The following is a 22,723-nucleotide window of genomic DNA, read 5'->3' on the forward strand; positions in this document are numbered from 1 at the left end:
TCCTTCCCTCTTTTCTTTGTCATCTCTGTGGTTCTGTAAACAATCTCAAACTCAAGTCCTCATCGTCTCCATCTATTGTCTTTACTCTCCACCCACCTTCAGTCCTCCTACAACCCTTCACTGCAAAAAATGGTACCTAGGCAGGTAAAAGCTTCTAAAATGTAGTCAATATATGTAATATTTCTCATTGTGATATTGTTATAAGAATATTATAAGATTATTCAACCTACATCTGCAGATTTCTCTTATTATAAGTAATATCTTATTCCACAGACAGCATTATGTCCTGGAATAAGAATTTCTTCAACTTTTCAAGTAAATCTAAAACATCTAGAAATAAGTCAAATAATCTTTTGTTAGTCTGACAACAACCTCTTAATGAGATATATCACATGTATTGACTAAATTTAAGATGCTTTCCTTTGCCAAAATACAATTTATTGCAGTTTTTGTCTTTCCTCTTCCCATCCTTCCGTCTCTAAACTTTGTCCAGTAGGGAGCGTTGGCAGTACAGAAGGCGTCGTGGGGTGCCGTAGCGACGGAAGAACAGCAGCGCTCCCAGAGTGATGAGCACACAAGCCAACAGGAAGAGCGGGGACTACTATGGCTGCCGCCCCTCCAGCAAAGCCCCCTGATGTCTCGTCCATCTCAATGATGAGCACTTCCTCATCCGTCCTGGCCCTCTTTTTAGGCTCCTCCCCTTCACAGCCCATCCAGGCAGTCAGGACCGATTTGGGGTAGCCTGCCTCCACCTTCGTCTGCTGGTTGTTGAACTTCCAGTATTTGTTGGCTTTGTAGAAGTAGGTGTAGACTATAAAGTGGAAGAAACAAGGAGACAGAGATACATGGTAGATTAGACACTGTCAGTACATCCAACACTCGAGTAATTATCAACAGTAAGGATGCAAATGATTAACCAATTAAACCAATAACTGTTAACCAACAAATAAACAAGTGTTCGACCAATGCTATCAGTTAAAATTGTTCATTTAATTTCATGTGCAATAAACAACACTTTGAATGGGTGACTTTATCATTCAATTTGAGGAATGTTTATAAATTGTACGCATGAGGAAGCAATAGGCAACTGTTCTGCAGCTAATGGGGCAATAAGAAAAGTGCACAGTGGTGTTCCAGACTACTTTTTGAGATACACACATCCTCTACAGAGAACACACTTTTTAATGCACAGTTACTGTTTACTTGCTGAAGATAACATGCTGTAAAAAATAAATAAATACAACATAAAATGTGGCTGGAGCAAAAGTTATGACATATTTTATATGCTTTATTATTTTTTTTTACAATATGTCAAACTCAGCAAATAAATAGAAATTGTGCTCTAAAATTTGTAGAGAAATTTCAAATCCAACAAAATGCAACATGGGCATTTGCATTTGACTGTTTAAATGAACATTTTGATGGGCGCATCCTTGATTTTGGGCTTGTCAGTTAATGATTAATAACTAAAGATGGGTATTGGTCAAATTAATTTTCTAAATTCTGCAACCTTAATCAACAGAACTGATATTTTAGCTGAATTTCATAACAAACACACACCCAGATTAATATTCCTGCCTTTGTAGGGTATTTGTCCATTTACTTCTGTATTACTGTAGCTAACCCTAACCTTAAGGGTTAAATCTTAAATCTTTCACTTTCAGTTACTTCTAATTCTTTAGTAGAGATGGTACTGATCTGAAAACATGTATCGGTATCGGGTCAGTATCTGCAGAAAAAGCTGGATGAGATCTATCATGAAATAACACACATTCACAGTGTGTGATGTGATGCTGTTAGCTGAGTATTTCGTCCTGTGGGTAGTAGAGTGTTTAACTCTATCATACTGAGCGTCTCGCTGGAGAGCCGTTCTGAGAATTTGGCTCATCTAATTTAATTAAAGCTGCTGCCACAGGGGTTAAACTGTGAGCATGTCCACTAAAGTGAAACTTATCAGCATGTAGAATCAGTACTTTGGGTGCTACCTTGTTTTTATCACTATATAAACTGATGGAGAAGAGCAGATTACAGTGCAGAAATAGGCATGTTTGGAGGTCGGCTTTAAAGGGTTAAGCAGTTTAAGTAACATGAGAGCATAGTTTTAGATGCTTGTATTAATTAAAATAGCTCATTTAAAATCACGTAAGTTTTTAAAGAAAAAATATTGGCTAAGTATTGGCCAACACATTTAAGGTTTCAACATCAGTATTGGTATTGGAAAAAAGAAAAAGTTGTGTCATGCCATCTCTAAATTTTATCCATTTACTTTTTCAAATAAAAGACACAGCTTTGTACAAAAAAACAAATGCTCCCACAATATCAACATGTCTTTCCTCATCCTGGGAACATCTGGCCCTCACAAGCATCTAATGACCACACTCACACACACGCACATAGACAGGAAGTACTCTGCTGATTCAGAACCTCCCACCCAAACCAAAACACCACAACCCCTACTCATATCCTTCCTATACCCCTCAAAGGCTAAAATGTGGATGTTCCTTCTCTTTTACCTCCATCATCACTCATAATGGCTCCTTTCACATTCTCAGGCACTCCTTGCCACACACTGATGGGTTTGGGGTAATCTGAGTCCACAGAGCGCGTGTTCTCATTGAAGCGGTAATATCTGCAAGCAGAACCAGAGAAAAGAAATAAAATACAGGGGGGATTTTGGGAGAAAGAAAAGAGGGAATAACCAAATCAGACAAAAGTGGAAGAGGAAGCAACATCATGCCAAAGTGACACGGAGCGTCATAGACAACACAGTCATAATCATGCTAGAATTAGTGCTTTGTGGCTTCCTTTGTCACCAAACACAATGCCACTTCCTCAGTGTGTAGGAAGAACAGATCACTCACTTGTTGCCTCTGAAAAAGTAAGTATTTCCTGTGGGAGTATAGTAGAGGGCAGCGTCCAGCCTGTCTTTAGGAAGGCCTGTGCCCAGCTCCTTAAAAGTTTTAGGATATCCTTGATCCATAGTGGCCTCGCTGAACACCCAGTACTTATCACCTACAAAAAGTGAGAGAGAGAGAGAGAGAGAGAGAGAGAGAGAGAGAGAGAGATAACAGGTGTGCACTTTATTAGAAACAGCTGTCATGTTATAGATATATGTTATAGATGTACAGACTCGTCTTTTTCCATGCACAACTTAGTTATTGTCTATCTCTTCACAGCAGCCAGTCTCTGACTACAAGACCATTGTTGGCTGGATATTTCTGGTTAGTGGACCACTCTCAACCCTGCCGTGACACAATGCTCCTGAACCTCATATGTTGCTACTTGTCAGAGTCACCGCTGTGTTTAGAATGGTCCACCACCCAGTAATATTTGGTCAGTAGTAGTCCTATGCTGGACTCTTTCCATTGATAAATGGACTGAGGGTGACTGTGCAGTAACAGTTGAGCTACAGTCAGTAACTGCAAAAGTTTAAACACCCTGGTGCAAATGATATGTTTTGTTGATTTTCTGAGAGAAATGCAATTAACATATTCTCTACAGGGAACAAATGTAAATGTAGCTTTTGTTTCTGAAAATGTTACTGCACAATTTCCTATTTATTTCCTGAGTTGGAAAATTAGAAAAAATAAATTTATTTTCATTACCAGTATGTTAAATTCAGCCAATAAACAGTAATTGTGCATGAAAATGTGCAGTGTGTTCTCTGTAAAGGATATGTACTTAGTTTCACCAACAAACCAAGCCTGCAATTTGACCAGGAGCATCCAAATGTTTACATGACTTCATAATATGGTATATGGCAGGTGAGAAAATAGGTGATGTACCTAATAAACTGGCAACTCTACACATCAACACAAACATGAACTACTGAAATGAATAAAGGAGTAACAGCACTGAAGCTTTTACCTTTAAAGAACACAAATTTGCCATCAGCACGCTCATAGGCAGCATTGATGGAGGGAGGCAGACCCTTCCAGAAGTGTCCGATGGGCATGGGGTAACCCTGCTGAGGCTTTCCATCATGCATTCGCCAGAACCACTTCTCCTACAGGAGAGAGAGAGGGGCTGGTAAATTATTTTAGAACATACTGCATGTGGCTATACATACACAAAGTGTGTCACTGGTGCTGGTGTCGATAGTAGAGTATGGCCTGGGTAAATACTTAGAACATTACAATTTCAAATGGTTTGCATTCAGCACAGCATCTATGCTGGTGCCAGGAGTAGGAGTAGAAGTAAAGAACTACCAAAAGGTCTTCTTGTACTGAGTTCTATTCAATACACAGCTGCAGTGGATGTTCTTAGTACAAACATCAGTCCCAGAAAAGCTGGAAAAGCATGTGAAGTGCTAATTACAACAGAAAGCAGTGAAGGTCAGGTGTGGTTTTCTGCATTGTTCTCTATGTACATGTATGTTTCTCTGGATTACCTGAATTTGTTAATGATATTGCGCACTGTAGAGGATGAAATACTCATTGAACTTTTACAAGTAATTTAACAGAACAAAAATCTGTTTTTTTTACTTTCTGTTAACTTATTATTTAAAGTTCAATGAACTCAGAAATTTAAGGCAACAGGGTTACTAGGCTTTACAGTGTTGGCAAAGCAGTGAGGCTCAAGGCATTCTTGCTCATAAAGGACTCCACCTTTCTTGGATGCTTCTTTCATACCCAAGCATATTGCATCACCTGTCATTTTTGAACACTTCACAATTTCCCTAGTCTTAAACTGACCCCACCTGCTGGGGGCATCAATTTCAGAATGTGCATATATTTACAAAAACAAGGAGGTACAACATTAAATATCTTGTCTTTATACTGTTTTAATTTAAAACAGGGTAAAGTGGACTTCCAAATCACTGCTTTCTGTTTTTATTTTATTTCTTTTTATGACATTTTTGGTCTAAAAGAATAAAAGAATTAGAATCCTAATGTGAATGGCTAATTGCAGCTGAGTAAAAAGTCGATTTGTTTCCTCACGAGTATATTTGAGTCAATGTGAAAGTATTTAACCACCTAAATTCACAGGCTTATTATAGCCTAAGGCTTACTACTCAGAAATTACATGGAAAACTATGCTAGCCGAATGAGTTATTTTTACGTTATAGGAGTGAGTAATAGAAGTGTGAAGCTGCTGTCTCATCTGGGCTATTTAAGGGTTTCAAAACAACTTTTATTTGGAAATACCCAGAAACATGCATAAGTGAAACTAGTTAAATATGTCATCTCTGCTATTAGTAGATCAGTCAGTGACAATGATTATGACAGTGACACTGGCTGATCTAATAGCAGAGATGAGCAGCAACTGGTTTTATTGACACACTTTTCTGGGTATGTCTGAATGGACATATTTTAGATTATGAGTCACTGTTCTGGGTAGTAGACTCTGTAAAAGCACTGAATCTTTATTTACCTTAAAGACAAACATCTCTCCACGCAGGATAGCAATGGTGTCAAAGTGGCCTTCACAGATATCAGGTCCAAAAGTGGGCCTGTCTGGTCTGCGTGTGGGCCGTGGGGCAGGGGGCTTGTGGGGCTCTTCTGATCCTGCACCTACGGGAGGATAAGCCATTATTATTCTACGGTTTATTAAATGTTTATACAGTTTTTTAGTTAATTTGTTGAGAAACTATTCATTTCATGTATAGAAATGTCCTGCATTTCATCCTGCTGCTCAAATGGAACTTATAAAACATATGTGAAATATTATGTAATCAAATTTGTGAGATGTTGCAGTCTTGTGTCAGTGCTACCATGCACAACATTCAACTTTCCTTATGAATTCAGCAGACACATCAAACAAGAGTTACTAAGTGACATTTGTTATCTGGTTGTAGCATCTTCTGTTTCTAAAACGACATTCCAAAAAATCCAGGCCAGTTCAGCATAAGTATCAACGTAGAAAAAGTTGAGGTTTTATTATCAACAACTGAGCTGGCCTAGAAGCAGAAAGAATGCTTCCATATTTACTCTTACTGAGCACAGCTATAAATTAAAGCAACATTGGTAGTCCAGACGAAAAGCAGACCAACCATAAATCTGCTGAATTCCACGCCTGTCGTCATCAGGCAGCACAAAGTTCTCGGTGTCCATCCACTGGTAGAATGGAGCCATGATGGCAGAGGGGTCACCCGAGTGCTCCAGACCCAGAGCATGACCCAGCTCATGCACCGCAACCAGAAACACATCATTACCTGAGAGGGGAAAAGATGGAGGATAGAGAGAAAAAGTGATGAAGACCAAGACATTTTTATAAGCTATTGGCAGAATAAATTCAGATTTAAACTGTTGACTTGCATAAACAACTAGATTACATGCAGATTCCAGTCATGATACATTCTGTTTGTTATGAGACAACCATATGATTGTAAACTTTGGAAAATAGCGGCACTCGGCTTATATAACTGTGCTCTTCACAAATAATCAGGCGACTATGTAATAACTATAATAGTCGTAGATGAAATTTCTATACCTGCACACACTCAACAATGACATGCACAAACTACTACACTACTCAATCCAGAATCCATCAAACATGTTTTATATTTTCTCTGATTTTACATTGTCACACAATTCTTAATTTTCTGGTTTAAATATTGCTTCCAGCTATCCCAATATCTGCATTCTGGTGACCAGTTAGCCCAGCCTGATTGTTAACTGCGGCAACAATGGAGGTAGAACTCATGTATTATAACCTCAGCTTCAAGTTACACCTTTGTATTGGAGCAAATCTAATGTTTTACCTCCTTGGTCGACGTTGCCAGTCGTCCATGGCTCTGCTGCATCAAAGTGCGTGTCCCCTCCGATCCCCTGACCAGGGAAGTATGCGTGGGCCAGGAAGCCGCCCTCCCCATCAAATGGTGTGCTGTCGCCATGGAAACCCTCAGCAAAGAAGAGCATGATGTCGGCAAACTTCTCGGGCCTGTCTCTGATCTGATTGTATGGAATTTCCCGGAACTTCAGGGGTGTCACCGACTCCCACACCTTAAAGGCCTTCCGGATGGCCTCATGAGTGGCATACTCCCCCACTTTAGGAGAGTAGTTCTGGATACTGAAAATTAGAGGGACACCAGAGCATCAGTACAAATTCATATTGTTTTGTTTGTTCATTTATCTGTTCTGTTTATTTGTTCTTTTAATGTTTTATCAAGAAATGTAATTCTATATTTTTTTATTTACTTATGCTATAGCACCATGGGTAGCTCAAGTTGATTTTCAGCATGCTCTATAAATAAACCTTATGTACTTTGCTATCAATATAAATGAGCTTTTGCTATTTAATGTAAACCATACAGTTACGTAGGGCCACATAAAACATGTCTTTGTATGTTGTATTCCTGTAAAATAAATAAATAAATACATAATTAGGTACAGACATTTAAATGGTGTACACTTTCAGTAGTGTCTCCTTCCATGATCTTTTTTAAGTAGATGGGTTTTTTATGGACTTTGTAACAAATCTATTTAAAATGAATATCATTTTGTACTTTGTTGTAAATCCACCCCAACAATAGTACATTGGTGGTGTCTGAACACTGTATACAGTGTATGTTTTCTAGTGAACAGGCCTACCACTAATTAGACAGGTTACATGAATGTTGTCTGAATGAAGGGTCCCACCTGAAGGTTATCTCTCTGTTTTCCCACTTTAGCCCCTGTATGACGTAGCGTTTCCTCCTCAGGTTGCTCTTCATCTCTGAGCCAAACTTGTCTGGAACTCCACAGCGTGGCCGCTGCATCGCCCTGGCAACAGAGACAGACATTTATACATCCCATTCATTTTTAGCAATTAGTGGCCTGGACACATTTTTTTTTTTGATGATCTAGGGTTTAATGTTTTACAGACTTCAGCACTATTGAATGTGTTTGGGTTTACTTGGATCTTAGGAAGCAGAAAATTCAACCAGGACGCCCAGAAGACCACCACAGAGCAGCTATTTTTTGGGTGGTGGATCATTCTCAGCGCTGCAGTGACACTGATGTGGCGGTGGTGTGTTAGTGTGTGTTGTGCTGGTATGAGTGGCTCACACGCAGCAGTGCTGCTGGAGTTTTTAAACACCTCAGTGTCACTGCTGGTCTAAAAATAGCCCAGCAACCAAAAATATCAAGCCAATAGTGTCCTGTGACCACTGAAGAAGGACTAGAGGATGACCAACAAAAACTGTGCAGCATCAGGTGAGCTACTGTCTCTGACTTTACATCTACAAGGTGGACCAACAAGGTGGGCATGTCTAATAGAGTGGACAGTGAGTGTTTAAAAACTCCAGCAGCACTGCTGTGTCTGATCCACTCATACCAGCACAATACACCACCACCAGGTCAGTGTCACTGCAGTGCTGAGAGTGATTCACTACCAAAATACCTGCTCTGTGGTGGTCCTGGGGAGGTCCTGACCACTGAAGAACAGGGTAAAAGGGGCTAACAATGTATGCAGAGAAACAGATGGACTACAGTCTGTAAATGTGGAACTAGAAAGTGCACCTCAATGGTAAGCTCTTTGGTGATAAAACAGACAATAAGTGTGGATACAAAGAGGTGTTCCTAAGAAGGTGCTTGGTGAGTGTGTGCTTTCTGCTTTTTTTCCTGACAATGAAAAATGAATAACTTGCAATGGCTGTTTTACTGGAAATAAATGAAGAGTGGTCTCTGACTTTTATACAGTACTCCATATGGATACATACTGTATAATAATATACATACCAATATTTATATATTGGTATATATTAAACATGTGTGACATTTGATGTATAACAAGATTATATCTAAAGTACCAGCGTAACATTTTACCACATAAATTAGTACTAAACTGTGAGGTGTTTTTGTTTTGTCTGTGTGTGAAAGTGTTGTTCATGAGTTTAAGCATCAGCCTGCTGAGGAACAGCAGGTGGCCACATCTGGCATATTTACATCATAAAACAATGATGTTGTTGTTTAGTCTGCACTGCCTCTATTAAATAAACAAATAAAGTGAAGTATATTGCTTAGTGGAAATGGTGTTCATTTCCCCATTGATTGCACTCTTAATTAACCACCAGTATCCTGTTCTGTGATTGGCTGGCTTGAGACTCACTTGAGCGTGGCTGGGTCCATAGTTCCTGTGACGGTGAGGCCATAGAACTTTTGCATGGCTGAGATGGCAGAGACGATAGACTTTGGGGAACGCATGGCCTGCGCTCGAACATCGCCAGGAGGAAGATAACCATACTGCTGCAGCCATACCTGAGAGAGGAAGAGAGAGAGACAAGAGAGAGACAGACAGACAAGAGAGAGGAAGAGATCTAGTTGTGACCTCATATAATGACAGTCATCAAATATAATTAGCTCACATGTTGCAGTTTTTCTCAGATGGCTTTCTTCCTCCCACTCATCTGATTTATCAACACCTCAAGTTGGTACAGAGTCTGAAATAAACATATTACTCAGAACTGCCAAAAACACAGGGCTGTAAAAGTCGTAGGCAGCCAAGAAAATGGTTTAAAATATTTATTTTGGCAGGAAGTGTGTTTTTGCCTGTAAACATAAATACAGTAAGATGTAACAAGATTTTTTGTTTTGAAAAAAGTTATTGACATGTTGGTTAGAAGAACACCGGTTTGGTTTCTGATTTGTCGCTGCACTGCAGTCACTCTGTACTTTATTAAATCCCATCAGCAGCACCCCATTTAATTTAATGGAGCGATTAGCTGAAGCAGGTGCTGGATAGAAAATGTAACTACTACATTTAATCAAGAAGAGATTTGGAAATAGTTGAAGTCAAGCACTCATTCACGCAATGTATTGTTTTGTATTTATTCTAATGTTGGTGTTTTTTGAACGGATAAACACTGCCTAGATAAATAGCTGTGCAAAATGTCACCTCATATCTCCAAAAATAGTAACTTCACAGAGAAGGAAAATGATGTGATGGAAATTAACAAGTTTTTTCAAGTAATTCTGGGCCATTTCTATTGGTCTAATCATGGGTAACTGGAGGTCACATTATAAAAAAAATATGGAGATACCAGGTTTTTGTGTGACAGTGGTGATATAATTTCCTCAGATGCCTTAGACTTTTGCACAGCACTGTACATCAGGTCAATGAATGCCTGTTTATGCACAAGTCTCTCCATGAAAAACTGTGTATGAGCTGGAATAAGAGGATGTGTGTCTTCTTATGACCCTAAATGAACCCGTGTGCCTGTGTGTGTCCGTCTGTCCGGCGTTTGTGTGTGGGCTTCACTGAGCTTGAAGCTGTGTAGGTGGTGCATTAAGTCTGCGTAGAGTGATGCCAAGCTGACTTTGTACCTGAAACAGCCGGTGTGAGCAAGTACAGCCTTATAAAAATACACATTCAGAGAGAGAGAGAGAGAGAGAGAGACGAAAGAAAGACGAAAGAAAGTGAGAAAGAAAGAAAGAAAGAAAGAAAGAAAGTGAGAAAGAAAGAAAGAAAGAAAGAAAGAAAGAAAGACGATGAGAGAGAAAGAGAGGCAAAGTGAGAGAAAGAGATGGAAAGAGAGTGGGAGAGAGAGAAAGAAAGAAAGAAAGAAAGAAAGAAAGAAGGGGAGAAATGAGAGAGAAAGAGAGAGATACAAAAAGAAAAGAGTGAGAAACAAGACAGAGAAAGAAAGCAAGACAGAGAAAGAAGACAAAGAGAGAGACAAGGACGAAGAAAGAGACAGACGGTGAGAGACAAAGAGGGCATGAGAGAGAAAGAGAGAGAGACAGACACAGACAGACATACAGACAGAGAGAGACAGTGCAACTGCGAGAGACAGAGAGAGAGTGAAAAAGAGAAAGGAGAAATAAAGAACAGAATAAAACACATAAAATGTAATTACAGCTTCTGACTCGTCTTGTTGTACTTTCAGTCAGTCTACAGCTCAAAGCTTCAAAGTACCACATCCTCATAAACTTCCTTTATTTGTGTGTGAATGAGATCTGACTTGAAGACGTCACTGAGAGAAAGCTAAATAAAGCTCTTAACTCAAATACACACTCAGGCTAATGGCCTACTGGACACACACACACGCTTCTGTTTTTTCAAAACTAAAGAAGTCCTGTAATCTAGCTACTGTATCTCAACCCCTGATTATGGTTCCTCTCAGCATTGTGCTCTATTCACCAAACTAAAACAAGTTTAGCAAATGTTTCTCAAAAAATGAAGAGAAACGTCAACAAAAAGAGGTCTGTTTAATATCAGCAGTCCTGCTAAGAAACACTACACCCTAAATACACACTGTGCTATCACTGGACCTGGGCATGTGGCTAAAACCTCAGAGACCCAGACTGTGATCGGATGGGATTTGGCATTTAGGGCACTGTTATCTACAGTACTGTGTCAGAGAGCCAGAGAGCACCTTTTCATTTATTTAATTTCCAGTCAAAATGGCTGTTATGTACAAGTTATTCATTTTTCAGGAGATATTTTTGAAGAGATTAGATTAGATAGATTAGATAGGATAATCCACTTGCATAATGAAGGGAAAGTCAAAGGAAAGAAAGTAAAAAAACAGGAGTTTCCAAAACTCTGTGTATGATTAAAAGATACATAGAAAATAGAGTCATGCAAGACCTGGTAGACAACCAAAACTGCCACTATCAAATAAGCAGTGCTTAAAGGTTTCTTCTTTGAGAAAGAAAGTCAAGCTTCACTTTTTCTTCAGATCTGAACAAATCCACAGGTGATTCTGTCCATCCTTTCACTGTGAGAGGACAGCTCAGCTCTATAGCCTCTGTCAAGAAGCTGTTACGGAAAAAAAGAAATACAATAAAAAAGAAGAAAATCTGCTGGTGGTGTTCTCAGAGCAATGTACTGACCACCCCAGAGCCCAGACCTCAACACCACTGAATGTGTTTGCATTACATGGATCATGTAATCCCAATGAATTTTGAATAGAAATTGAAAAATGAAAGGTGGTCAATGTAGGTTGGCACTTTTTTGCTATTGTCTGAATCATAAAATGGAATTCCAGAGTGATTTTGAGGGCATTAGAATCTCCATCACTGCACTCCAGTGAACACCTAAGATCACTGCATCATATGAATGTATACCATTAGCTAACGTTAATGGTGGCTGCTAAACTACTGAACATGAAATTCTGTGTCAAATCAAGGTCAAGAAAAGACGCCTTCTCAGTTCTTAGCAAATGGCCCTAATGAGAGTCTGCTGAAACGCAACACTCTGCAACAGAATTTCCATTAGGAGGCAAACGGATGTGTGTGAGTGAGTTAGACTGCATATGCGGACACTCCAGTTTATGGTTCAGACAGCCTCTGTCTCCATTCTGACCACAAACACAGTCAGAGATATTATAAAGAATTCTTCAGTAATCCTTCAGACCCCAATCCTCACAACTGCTCTCTCTCCCTCTTTGCCTTTCTCTCCCTCTCCCTTTTGTAGCTTTTTCTTTCTATCCCCACCCTGTTTCCACAGGGGGATGAAAGCTTGTGAGGGTTCACTGGGGACACACACAGATAACATCAGTGTGTCAATGAAACTGGTTTGTATTTTGGCCCTAGGCTTAAACTGCTCTGTGAAAAGGACTTCGGCACTCAAGTCTTTGCATGAAGGAAGGATATTTATGGAATATACTGCATAAGGGAGTGGTGGGCCTAAAGACAAACATTACCAGTCGAGACGTCCAAGAGTTTAAGACAGCCATGAGCTCAACGCTAACTGGCTTAAACACATAATTCACCGTTTAATTTGGCTCAAACTTTGAGTATACAAAAACGTCAGCCCAAAGCTACTGAAGTAATCAACCCTCAAAACAGTTTACATAAGCAGTTTCAGTAGCATTATAAACTGACTCATATGTGACAACTGTGCTCAGTTACTGGCCATTTTATTAGCGATGTTAAAGCAATAAGCCACGAGAGGCAATATGTTATGGCCATTTTACTGCAGTCAGGGGGTGCTGTAAACAATTATTCCAAGCATTGTCATTCTTTAACCTCTCTCTACAGATCACTCAGCGGCCACTCCCACTGGAATGGAAATCAACTTGGATATTGTCAATATAATTCAAATAAAACATTTTCCCCATAACTCTATCGTCAGATTAACTAGGGTACTGTTGGCTGTCTGTGTGTGAAATCTTGTGACTCGGTGTTGAGCTGCTAGCGAGCAATAAGGAATGAAAGGGGTGGAGTGAGAACCTCCTGCTATGAAAAATACTTCACACCTCTCTACAGAAATGGCTGTGCCAAAGTAAAACAGACAACAGAACTGCAGCTTTCTTGATCTATAAAGCTAGTACAACTGGCACAATAAAAAAAGCATAAAAAACCCTTTTACAAATGTTGATTGCTTGCTCACCTACAAAGATGAAAATCTAGTCCATTTTGCCTTTATGAATCATATACATTTACAACAAAATACGTTCAATGTTACTGAAGAAAAAAATGCAAGTAATTAATCTCCTCTAAAACAGGCAGAAAAACTGCATTTTATGGCTACAATGTAGCCGATCGTCCAAGACTTCTTTAGTTTTGCGCTGGAGCTACAATGCTAATGGAGCTAAAACTAATGGATCTAGTGAAAAACAACTTCAGACACCAAACATGTCTTGGCTGATTAACTTCATTTGTTTCTTCCATGAACAGCTTAATGGTTTTAATAACTTGGTGCATTAACACAGAATCAACTGATGTGTGCGGTCACATACCAATGTGTTTACAGCGGCTTTGAACGTGGCTTAGCCAATCAGATTTTAGAACCAGCACTATTCATTTCATAGCAGCAAATTAGCTCTGGCTAAAGTCGGCAGCATTATGGCATTACTATTACTATGGCATTACTGTGCTACACTAAAATCCCTGATTAAAAAAAACTGCCATTCTGGAAGACTTTCACATTGATATAGTTATAACAGGCCATATCAATGCACACACTATGCTGCCGACACTGTGATATTCTAACCTTTCTGATGGGAAAGTGCTTTATGGACGGCGTTGCATAAGTGAATACAGAGCGTTGTACTATGCTGCAGTGTTAATTTCGTTTTTCTTTCACTCTCTCACTCCATCCCTCCCCTCTCTCTCTCTCTCTGACTGCGCTCTGTGTGTCGTGGCTGCTCTGTGGTTGCTCTCCCTATGCTGGGAAAACACTCTTTCAGTTCAGAGGGATGAATACATTTCCCCCTCACCCTTTTTTCATCCTTCTTTCATTCTCTTCCTCTTTATTTTTTTGTTCTTCTCTTTTATCCTTTTCTGTTCTCTCTTGCATCCTTTAAATTCTACTTCTGTCTCTCTCTACTCTTCTATTTCCATATACTGCTTTACATGTTCCTCCTTTTTCTCTCTCTTCGCCTCCCCCGTTCTTTCCATTTCTCTCTCTTTCTCTCTACATCAACCATTTCTTCTCTTTCTTTGCCTTTATCCCTCTATCTTGCTCTACTGGCTCCCAGAAGCCTCAGGTCTCCTCAAACCCAGCATGCACCAGGCCTGAATAACTCCCAGCGGTGAGAGTCAAAGGTTCTATTTAGAAGCCGCTGGCCCCGCTGACTGTTAGAGAGCGAATCACTGTGTGGTCAGTGTGTCAGCGACTGCCCCGTACAGACAGGTAGCCTTATTGAGTCTCAGTCAGTCTAGGCAGCCTTTATTTATGGATTTGCTTTTAAGTTCTGAACTCAGATCAGGCCAAGAGCTCTGCTCAAAGATCAAGGTTTTGTCTTTCCTTTTGAAATGACTTCATGAAAACTACTGAATAGGTGGGGTAACTGAGTTTAAACCAGCAGCTTGAGAAAGGCTGGATTTCCTCACAACAATGGAGATGTTAACCATTAGCTGCCTTTGTACAGTTACAATGACAGTACAGAATAAAAGCTTATGCATGTAACAGGAAATAGAAGACTGAAAGGAGAGCCCACAGGCATCACTGGTAATTGGGAAAAGGGGTCAAAATGTTGACCAGTTCTGCAAGTTCTTCCTTTCTTGCTTTCCTTCATTTATACATTTTATGCCAACTGATCTAGCCACACTCCACCCACAAGTGTGTTGTTTCGTGCCCTTTATAATCCCAGACTTGTTGCATACTAAGGCATATTATTTAGTAATTACTTGGACTGCAATGCAAACTGGCTGGGGTATTCTTAGGTTATTGATGTGTGTGGTAAAACTTTGGACACATTGGTGAGTCCTTGCCATGTAAGGGGTTAATTATGACCAGGGATTCACAATATTTAACACTAATTTCACATACTAAAAAACATATTCAGCATTTTATTGTCAAATCAACCAATTTAAACATTTTTCTGTTTTAACAACACAGCAAATTACTGTGTGGTTGATGTTGAGCTGCACTGCACAGCATTATAGGACATGATAGCAACTGGGAGTTAAAAAGGTGTGAACATTTTAATAAAAACGTTTGAAGTGTTTTTGATTTGAGGTTTTATGTTTTTAAGGATTATAGTTACAAAATTGTTTTGTTTATTGGAATTGGGAGATTATAAAACTGTCCGTAAAATGTTTATGCTTACTTAGGATATTCTGTGCATATATACAGTGCAAAATGTAATTAATAAATATGTTGAGTGAATCTTTTATTTTATTTCAAAATTTCCAAAGAATTAACACTTTTATTGGTCTGTTAAAATAAAATGTGCATTTTTAACGCATAAATTTACAATAAAATTACTGGCTACTGAGTTGAGGTGACTGTGAAGTCACAGTATACAGTTGCTATTTTACTGTTATTTACTGTTATTACACTGAATTACTGTGAAAATAATGCAAACTGAATCCAGTAATTTACTGTAATTTTACAGTGATTTTTAATAGAGTAGCAACTGTTGTGAGGTTGGACAGAATTCACAGAATGCAAAAAGACATTTAACCAAATGAAAACAGCTACATATTGTTGAGTTTCCATTTTAAAATGCTTTGCTAATGAGCTGGACTATGTTGCTGCAGCTAATCAGAACTTCAGCCTCAGATGCTTCGTCCCCACATACATGGAATGTTTGACATTTATTTAACACTAGACTGGTCACAATTATTGGGATTTTGTCAGTTGCATTCCGATACTTGCATGTCCATGTTTACATTCATGCAATGAGTTTTATCAGTTTGTCAGATCAGATACAAACTTTTGCAAGCGGTAACCTGCTCTGCGCACTGAGCCTTTCAGAGCAAAACAAGTTTGTGAAAGTGATAACATCTTTTTTGAAGCATTTAGATACTTTTAAGCAAGATATCTGATGTACACCAGTTGCACATGGGTCCACTCTGGTGGTAGACCTGGTGGTACCATTCTGGTGGTAAATTGTCCGCCCCTACACGACCCTCGAAAACAACAGGCTATAGTCAGTTATTTTGTATGGCAGTGAAACAGCCCTTTTCTATCAAAGTAGGTGGTTTGGGCTATGTTATGCAACAAAATGCTCTAAACTCTCAGACAGACACTCTATTGGAAGAAGTCTGGGCGGTGAGACTGATCAGAACTAGGCAAGTTTGAAATGACAACAACAAATATGGCACAAACGCTAGTTCTAGCTCCATCAGAAAACAGAAAAAAAAACAAAAGCATTCCAATGTAATAATACATACTTTGCCCAATAACTGAATAATAAGCCTAGGATTCATTGGGGTTAAGTAATTGTTATAAAATTATAAAAAAAGGTCATGAGGAGTGGGATTGCTTCTAACTATACACTCTCAAAAAGATGGTTCTTGAAGGGTTCTTTAGGAATGACAGTGGTTCTGTTTAGGACCATGAACACTCAAGCAACCATTTGCATGCATAAAGGGTTCTTTGCATGGTGAAAAGGTTCTTCAGACTGATGGAGAATGTGCTGTATATGATTCTATATAGAAGCTTTGATATCGTGACAAACTTGATATCGTAATAATAGCAGAACCCTGTTTGGCGCTGTACAGAACCTTTCAAAAAGCTTCTATACAGAACCATATACCACACATTCTCCATCAATCAACCTTTTAATCATGCAAATAATCATTTAAGCATGCAGGTAGTTATTTGAGTATTCATGGTTCTATATAGAACCATTGCCTTTACTAAAGGACCCTTGAAGAACCATCTTTTTTAAGAGTGAGAAGTAAAAATACTGTAAACACCACTCTAAGCACAACCATATGCTATGACCTCAACTACAGATGTGCCAGCGAAGCAAACTTCTGCTTCCCTGCAAAAATCTGAAGGTGACATCAAGGTCTACTTGTTTTCTGGGATTTTACAAGGAATAAGCAACTATTTTTCAGAAGAACACTGGATGTTTTGCACTGTTGCAACATCCTGGAATCGTCCCGTCTGACCACATGACACAGGAATGGGCCAGCAAAGCAACTCGGTCTTCAACATAACAATGTGACGTTGGACTTTCTGGAAGCAGAAAGGACTGCAGTAAGAATTTCCAGCCTAAAACGGTCATTGTGGTTTTCAAAGATGATCTGATTTTCTTTCATTAGACAGTTTAGTAATTTGTATAGATAGAGGGAGAGAGGGAAGTGCAAAACCTCTTGCAGATAAGAAGAACAAAGGCTAAAAAAAGATGGAAGACCGGAGATAAAGGTTAGAAAGAAACAGAGAAAAAAGGGAGGCAGGGGGGAGAAGTGTGCTGAATTTGAACTGGAGGGAGACAAACTGACTCAGTTGTTCCCTTCAGGTTTGTGCCAATGGAAAAAACACAGAATTGTGGTCATCAGCGCCCGAGTCTCGGTCTCACACAGCATGGGCGCGCGGTGGCCCACACCACTGACCTATTTACATTCACCCACACCTGACAACCAGACCAAAACCAAGCCATGAGTTTTTAATCTGATCTCATGCACGATCAGGAAAAAGTAAAATATGGTGTACTTATAAAGACACTTGAAGACAATGAAGCAACTGGACATGCTGTCTTTCTTATTTGCTTTGAGTTTGTTTTTAAAGCCTAACCAGGGACAGATTAGCAAATTATCATTGGCCAGATGCATTACAAAAAGTATGTTTGTTGCATCTTCAAGTAGCATTGTTTGTCTGCATTGTCCAAGACAAATAAATAAATAAGCAAACTACTCTCTTGCAAAAAATTAACCTAAACTAGCAGCTTCAGACCACAGCACAAAACATTTTCTCTAGCAGCATTGAGAGTGAACCTTTCAAGGGCACCAGATCCAAGTCTGCAAACCAAACAAAAATTTCTAATTATTGACATTATGATAATATCACCAACATTTGCCAGTGTTTAGCTATTGCACTACATATTTACAGACCAATGCAGCCTCTTCACTGCACACATTGACTCAGAGCAGACTGAGTGAGGAATCTAGTACAGTTACAACATCTGTAATTCTACTTGGGATAAATACATCATCTTTCTGCGGGCTGCAGGCTGTGGGGGAGAACGAGAAAAAGAAGGAGAAAGAGAGAGAATCGTCCAGCTGTTTTCCATAAGGCCTATGGTTTTTTCCCTTATAAAAATCTCAACAACAGCACCTGTAACAACAGCAGTAGGCCTACAGTTTTAACTTTAAAAAGTTGGTGTTCGGCTTGCATTCAAATTTTTGAGTTATTTGAACTTATAAACAGCATAAACGACATAAACAAAGATTCTTGTACTGTTAACTTACTATTTGAAGTTCAATCAACTTAAAATTTTAAGGCAGCCTGAACACTAACTTTTTAAAGTTATAACTACACTTTTTACAGTGTATTCTGTTGCATCTTGGGATTGCTTAAGTTTTAAATGAGAACTCTAGACACTTATGTCAAAAATGATTAAGATGACATCCTCCCGATCTAGGACGTTAATGACATGCACAAACATACATTACAGTGACAAAGAAAACAAGCACTGGTATCAGCACATAATTGCTTAAAAGGCCCATATCCTACATTTGTCTTTTTTCCTCTGAAGTCCACTTTTAACACGTGTGGGTTCATGCACTAAGACAGTCCATTTTCACACAACCATTTTTCAACCTTTCTTTATCCCTTAGCATCGAACAGGCTGTTTTTGTTTATACATATTCTGTTACAGAGCCTGTATCAAAGCCAAAATTTTAATGATCATTGTCAGTATTGAAAAACATAAGCGATTCCAGCCCTAGCTGATAGTAACACATGCTCTTTTTGTCCTGAATACATTTAGAGCCAGGAGAAAGAGAGCATGTGATTTTCCACCTGGGATTTGACCCTGGGTGTGACCTTTCACTCAGATCACATGACTCCAGCATGACTCCATTTGGAGAGACTGTTATCATCTGCAAAAAACCTGGAAGGGCCTGGTCTGTGCCAGCAGGGCTGAATTTTCCACCCTTAGCCTTGGCTGCCTCAGCAGTGGTTTAAAAATGTGAAGGCTGGAAAGAGGAGGAGCAAGACAGAGAGAAGTTCATAGTCGGCCTCTTCTTGCACTCTATCTGATCTGTTACCTGGATTACAGCTGTGGCTTGCATCTGAATAAAACGCTCCAAAACTTAACCGAATGTGCAACATTCTTCTATCTTTTTGTTCTTATAACTGCCGTGTGTCTCTACCAGACAGTCATCTCTGGAGCAGACATTAGCAGCCTGATCACAGGTTGCATGTAACACAAAGAGATGATGTCAGCTTGAGACGTTTTATTACTGTCAGGGCTTATTTCCCAGGCACTGACTGGTTCTAGGCTAAAAAAGGATCTTCAGAGGTGAATCCCCTTAGTCCGTGTAATTTAGTTCAGCTCTAGGCTTGATCCCTGTCTGGGAAAATGGCCTTATGAACCCGTTGTACAAAGGGTAAAACACCTCACCTCGTAACAACTGAAGGGGGCGCACTTGCGTGTGGTAACATTACTAGAGATGGTATACTAGTATTAAAATGTAGAATATAAAATATATATTTTCATGTGAGTCATGTGAACATACATGCATAATCCAGATACATATTTTTATTACTGTTCTTTATATAAAATCTTTACTGTATTGCTCTGCAATTCTAAGCCTAGACTTGTGCTAAAATTGATTCTGACCCAATGCATAAGCTTAATATGTGTAACAGCATAACCCTAAGCAAAACTGTGCCTGTAAACCTAATCCTAACCTGAACCATAAGCAAAGAAACATCAACATTTTTTTTACTTTTTAGCTTTTTAAAACACATGGCATACTTTTAATTAAGGGTCAAATGAGTTCCTCAATTCACTGAAAAAAATGTGGTTGCAGATAAATTAAATATATTAAATAAACACAATTGCTTACTTTATGTTTGCTTGTTTTGGCAATAACTGTGTTTTAACCTTTTACATTTTATCCATTTACAATTTTTTCAGTGTTTTTGGAAATTTACACATGTTTTGTAAGGACAAAAATGTCCTCAAAAATGTATCAAACAAATACACACACACACACACACACACACACACACACACACACAAATGCAGTCTTATAAATGACTGCGTCTGGCTGACTAAGAAGGCCAGATGTATGTTGCCACTTGCTCACACTAATGCTTTCCTGTATTTCACAATTTAGCAAAAACCTTTGGAATCGGAAGCAAAACAGCGTTTATTACTCGCAGATTCCACATGTAGTTCATATAGTATATAGAGGGGCTTATAGGTACATTTATAAGCACTAGAGATGGCATATTGGTATCAGTGGGAATTGACATGGAGCCAAAACGCTGGATCAGATATCAGAGAGAGAAAAAATAATGAATCTGATTCAATCCTGTAACAACTTTATCCTGAAATAGCATTCACTCCCATGTGATGTGTTTATCTGTGTATTTCCTCATGCGGGGTAAAAAAAATCAGTATAGGTATTGGCCAATGCTTATGGTTAAAATATTGTTATCAGTATTGTGATCAGAAAAGAAAAAAAGCTGTATCGTGCCATCTCTATAAAGCACATAAACAAACTTCATAAAAATGGAATAAACCTTATAAGGCTTCCTAATGTGAATCTACTTAGGCCTGTGTTGCACAGACACATGCTTTCCTTTTTTATTTTGGGAGGGTGTACCCATTGACTTCTGTCTTGTTGTAACTAAATACTGCTGTGTGACAACTGAAGGGAAATTCCAGCACTTTTTGAACATTTCTGCATAATTCAATTGTTATGATGTAAACAGAGTCATTCAGAGTGGTCTGATGTTAAATGACGCAAACCAACTCAGACTTCTTTAGGGGTTTTTTGTCTGTATTTTTGGTAACAAGAAAACAGGGCCAAAGGTTTATCTCAAAGCTCTCTTAAACAATGTCTCAGGCATCAGGCAGCACATTCATAACCATTTAGCATAGAAATTTTCTGTAAAGGAAGCTTTTTTGGACAAATTCAACTCTTAAGACGTCTGGTTCCCATCACCATCACTGTGAACAATTCTGATTTGCTAAGTTTCCCTACATCAGAACATTTCACATCAAAATACTCTGAATGACTTTGTTTACGTCTTAATCATGTACTTATGCAGACATTTTGAAAACTCGGTGGGATTCCCCTTTAACCCAACTCTAACCTTAACCTAATCAAAAAGAAATCTTTTATTACTTTAAATAAAAGTTTTTGTTTGTTTAACTTTTTCCCCTCACGTGCACCAGCTGTGAGCACATCTGGCCTGAGCAAAGGGCTGAAGATCACACCTTCTCAGAGCTCCTGATGAGTGCTGGCTCGGTCTTAGTTTTAATTGCGTCCAAACGGATAGCAGAGCACTAACCTCTGGTCTGACTTCTTTCTCGCCGTTTCCCCTCTCAGTCAGGAGGACGGTGGTCAGCAGCAACAGCAGCACCGGCCTTAACATTCCTGCAAGCCTCCAAAAACACACACAAGAAACACACAAAAAAACAACTTTTCCCTCCGCCTTCTTCTGCCTGATGTTTCTGCCTCTGCTTTTCCAGAGTCAAATGGTTCCAAAGTGGGGAAAAATCCTGAAACGTGTCCTTTTCTCTCCAACAAAAGCCCGAAAAATGCCCAAGGCTGTTAAATTAGGGGGGTAAATTGTGAAACAGGCCCAAAAGTGTAAATGAAACACGTAGACTTAAATAATAATCACCACATATGAAAACCTACTTAGGCTACAGTTCTGTGCAAAAAAAGCTTGGAGGAAAAAGCTGTCAGAGAAAGGCAGAGCTGTCCGTGAGCATGATGATGAGCTGCTCTACAGCGCTTCGTGTCTCATCTTGTCTGCTCTGGTCTCTTTGTGATCTCTCCGCACTAGGTTTGCTGTGTGAAGAGCTGCAGACGTGGTTGATCGTTTCGTGGTGTTCTTTCTAACAGTGCAGGAAGCGAGGAAGAGGCAAAGAAAAAAAGTTTCTCCCTCCCCCCTGGACAAACAGACTCACTCCTTACTCAGAGCATCAGCTGAACTCACTACTGGGCTTTTAATGGCAGTCTTTGGCCCAAATTTCACCAAAAAGCTCCCAAACAACCACCAGAACCGAGCATTTTTTCTGATTTACACTTAACGCAATACTGGGCTAAACTTTTGACAAAGGCCAAATCTGTTTTTCTTTAATATACAAAACATAAGAAACAATGTAGTGTACAAAATGTAGTGCACGTGTTTATTTGAATTATTAAATTGTTGAAAAACCTGAAATTGTGCTTTTTATTTATCTGGACAAATAATTTACATTAAGCATCAGCTGACTTGAGAACTGGGAGTTCAGCAGTGATATTGTGTCAAATCTACTCGAAAGGTCTGCATTTTAATTACCAAAGAACTTGACTTTGACTTATAACAGTCTTTTTTACGCTTGTAATGTGTATACGGACTTATTTTGGTGGTTTCAGAAGTGAAGACCAGGCGGTGGTCCCAGCGCCACAGCGCGCCGCAGCGGCGCCCCCTAGTGCCTGATATGCGG

At 39.2% G+C, this 22,723-nt stretch overlaps 1 protein-coding gene across 1 annotated transcript; it reads right to left on the bottom strand.

The window, feature by feature from the left end:
- Nucleotides 1–355: 355 nt before the first annotated feature.
- On the bottom strand, nt 356–22,164 carry mmp14a (matrix metallopeptidase 14a (membrane-inserted)). Its single transcript, XM_036596402.1, is given in 11 exon segments — nt 356–586; nt 588–811; nt 2,514–2,629; nt 2,862–3,012; nt 3,868–4,006; nt 5,374–5,513; nt 5,993–6,154; nt 6,704–7,011; nt 7,581–7,703; nt 9,031–9,179; nt 21,577–22,164. Coding segments are annotated over 11 exon segments (1,704 nt in total). The 5' UTR covers nt 21,661–22,164; the 3' UTR covers nt 356–478.
- Between the last annotated feature and the right edge of the window lie 559 nt (nt 22,165–22,723).

This window comes from Colossoma macropomum, unplaced genomic scaffold (assembly GCF_904425465.1).
Source record: "Colossoma macropomum unplaced genomic scaffold, Colossoma_macropomum, whole genome shotgun sequence".
NCBI lineage: Eukaryota > Metazoa > Chordata > Actinopteri > Characiformes > Serrasalmidae > Colossoma > Colossoma macropomum.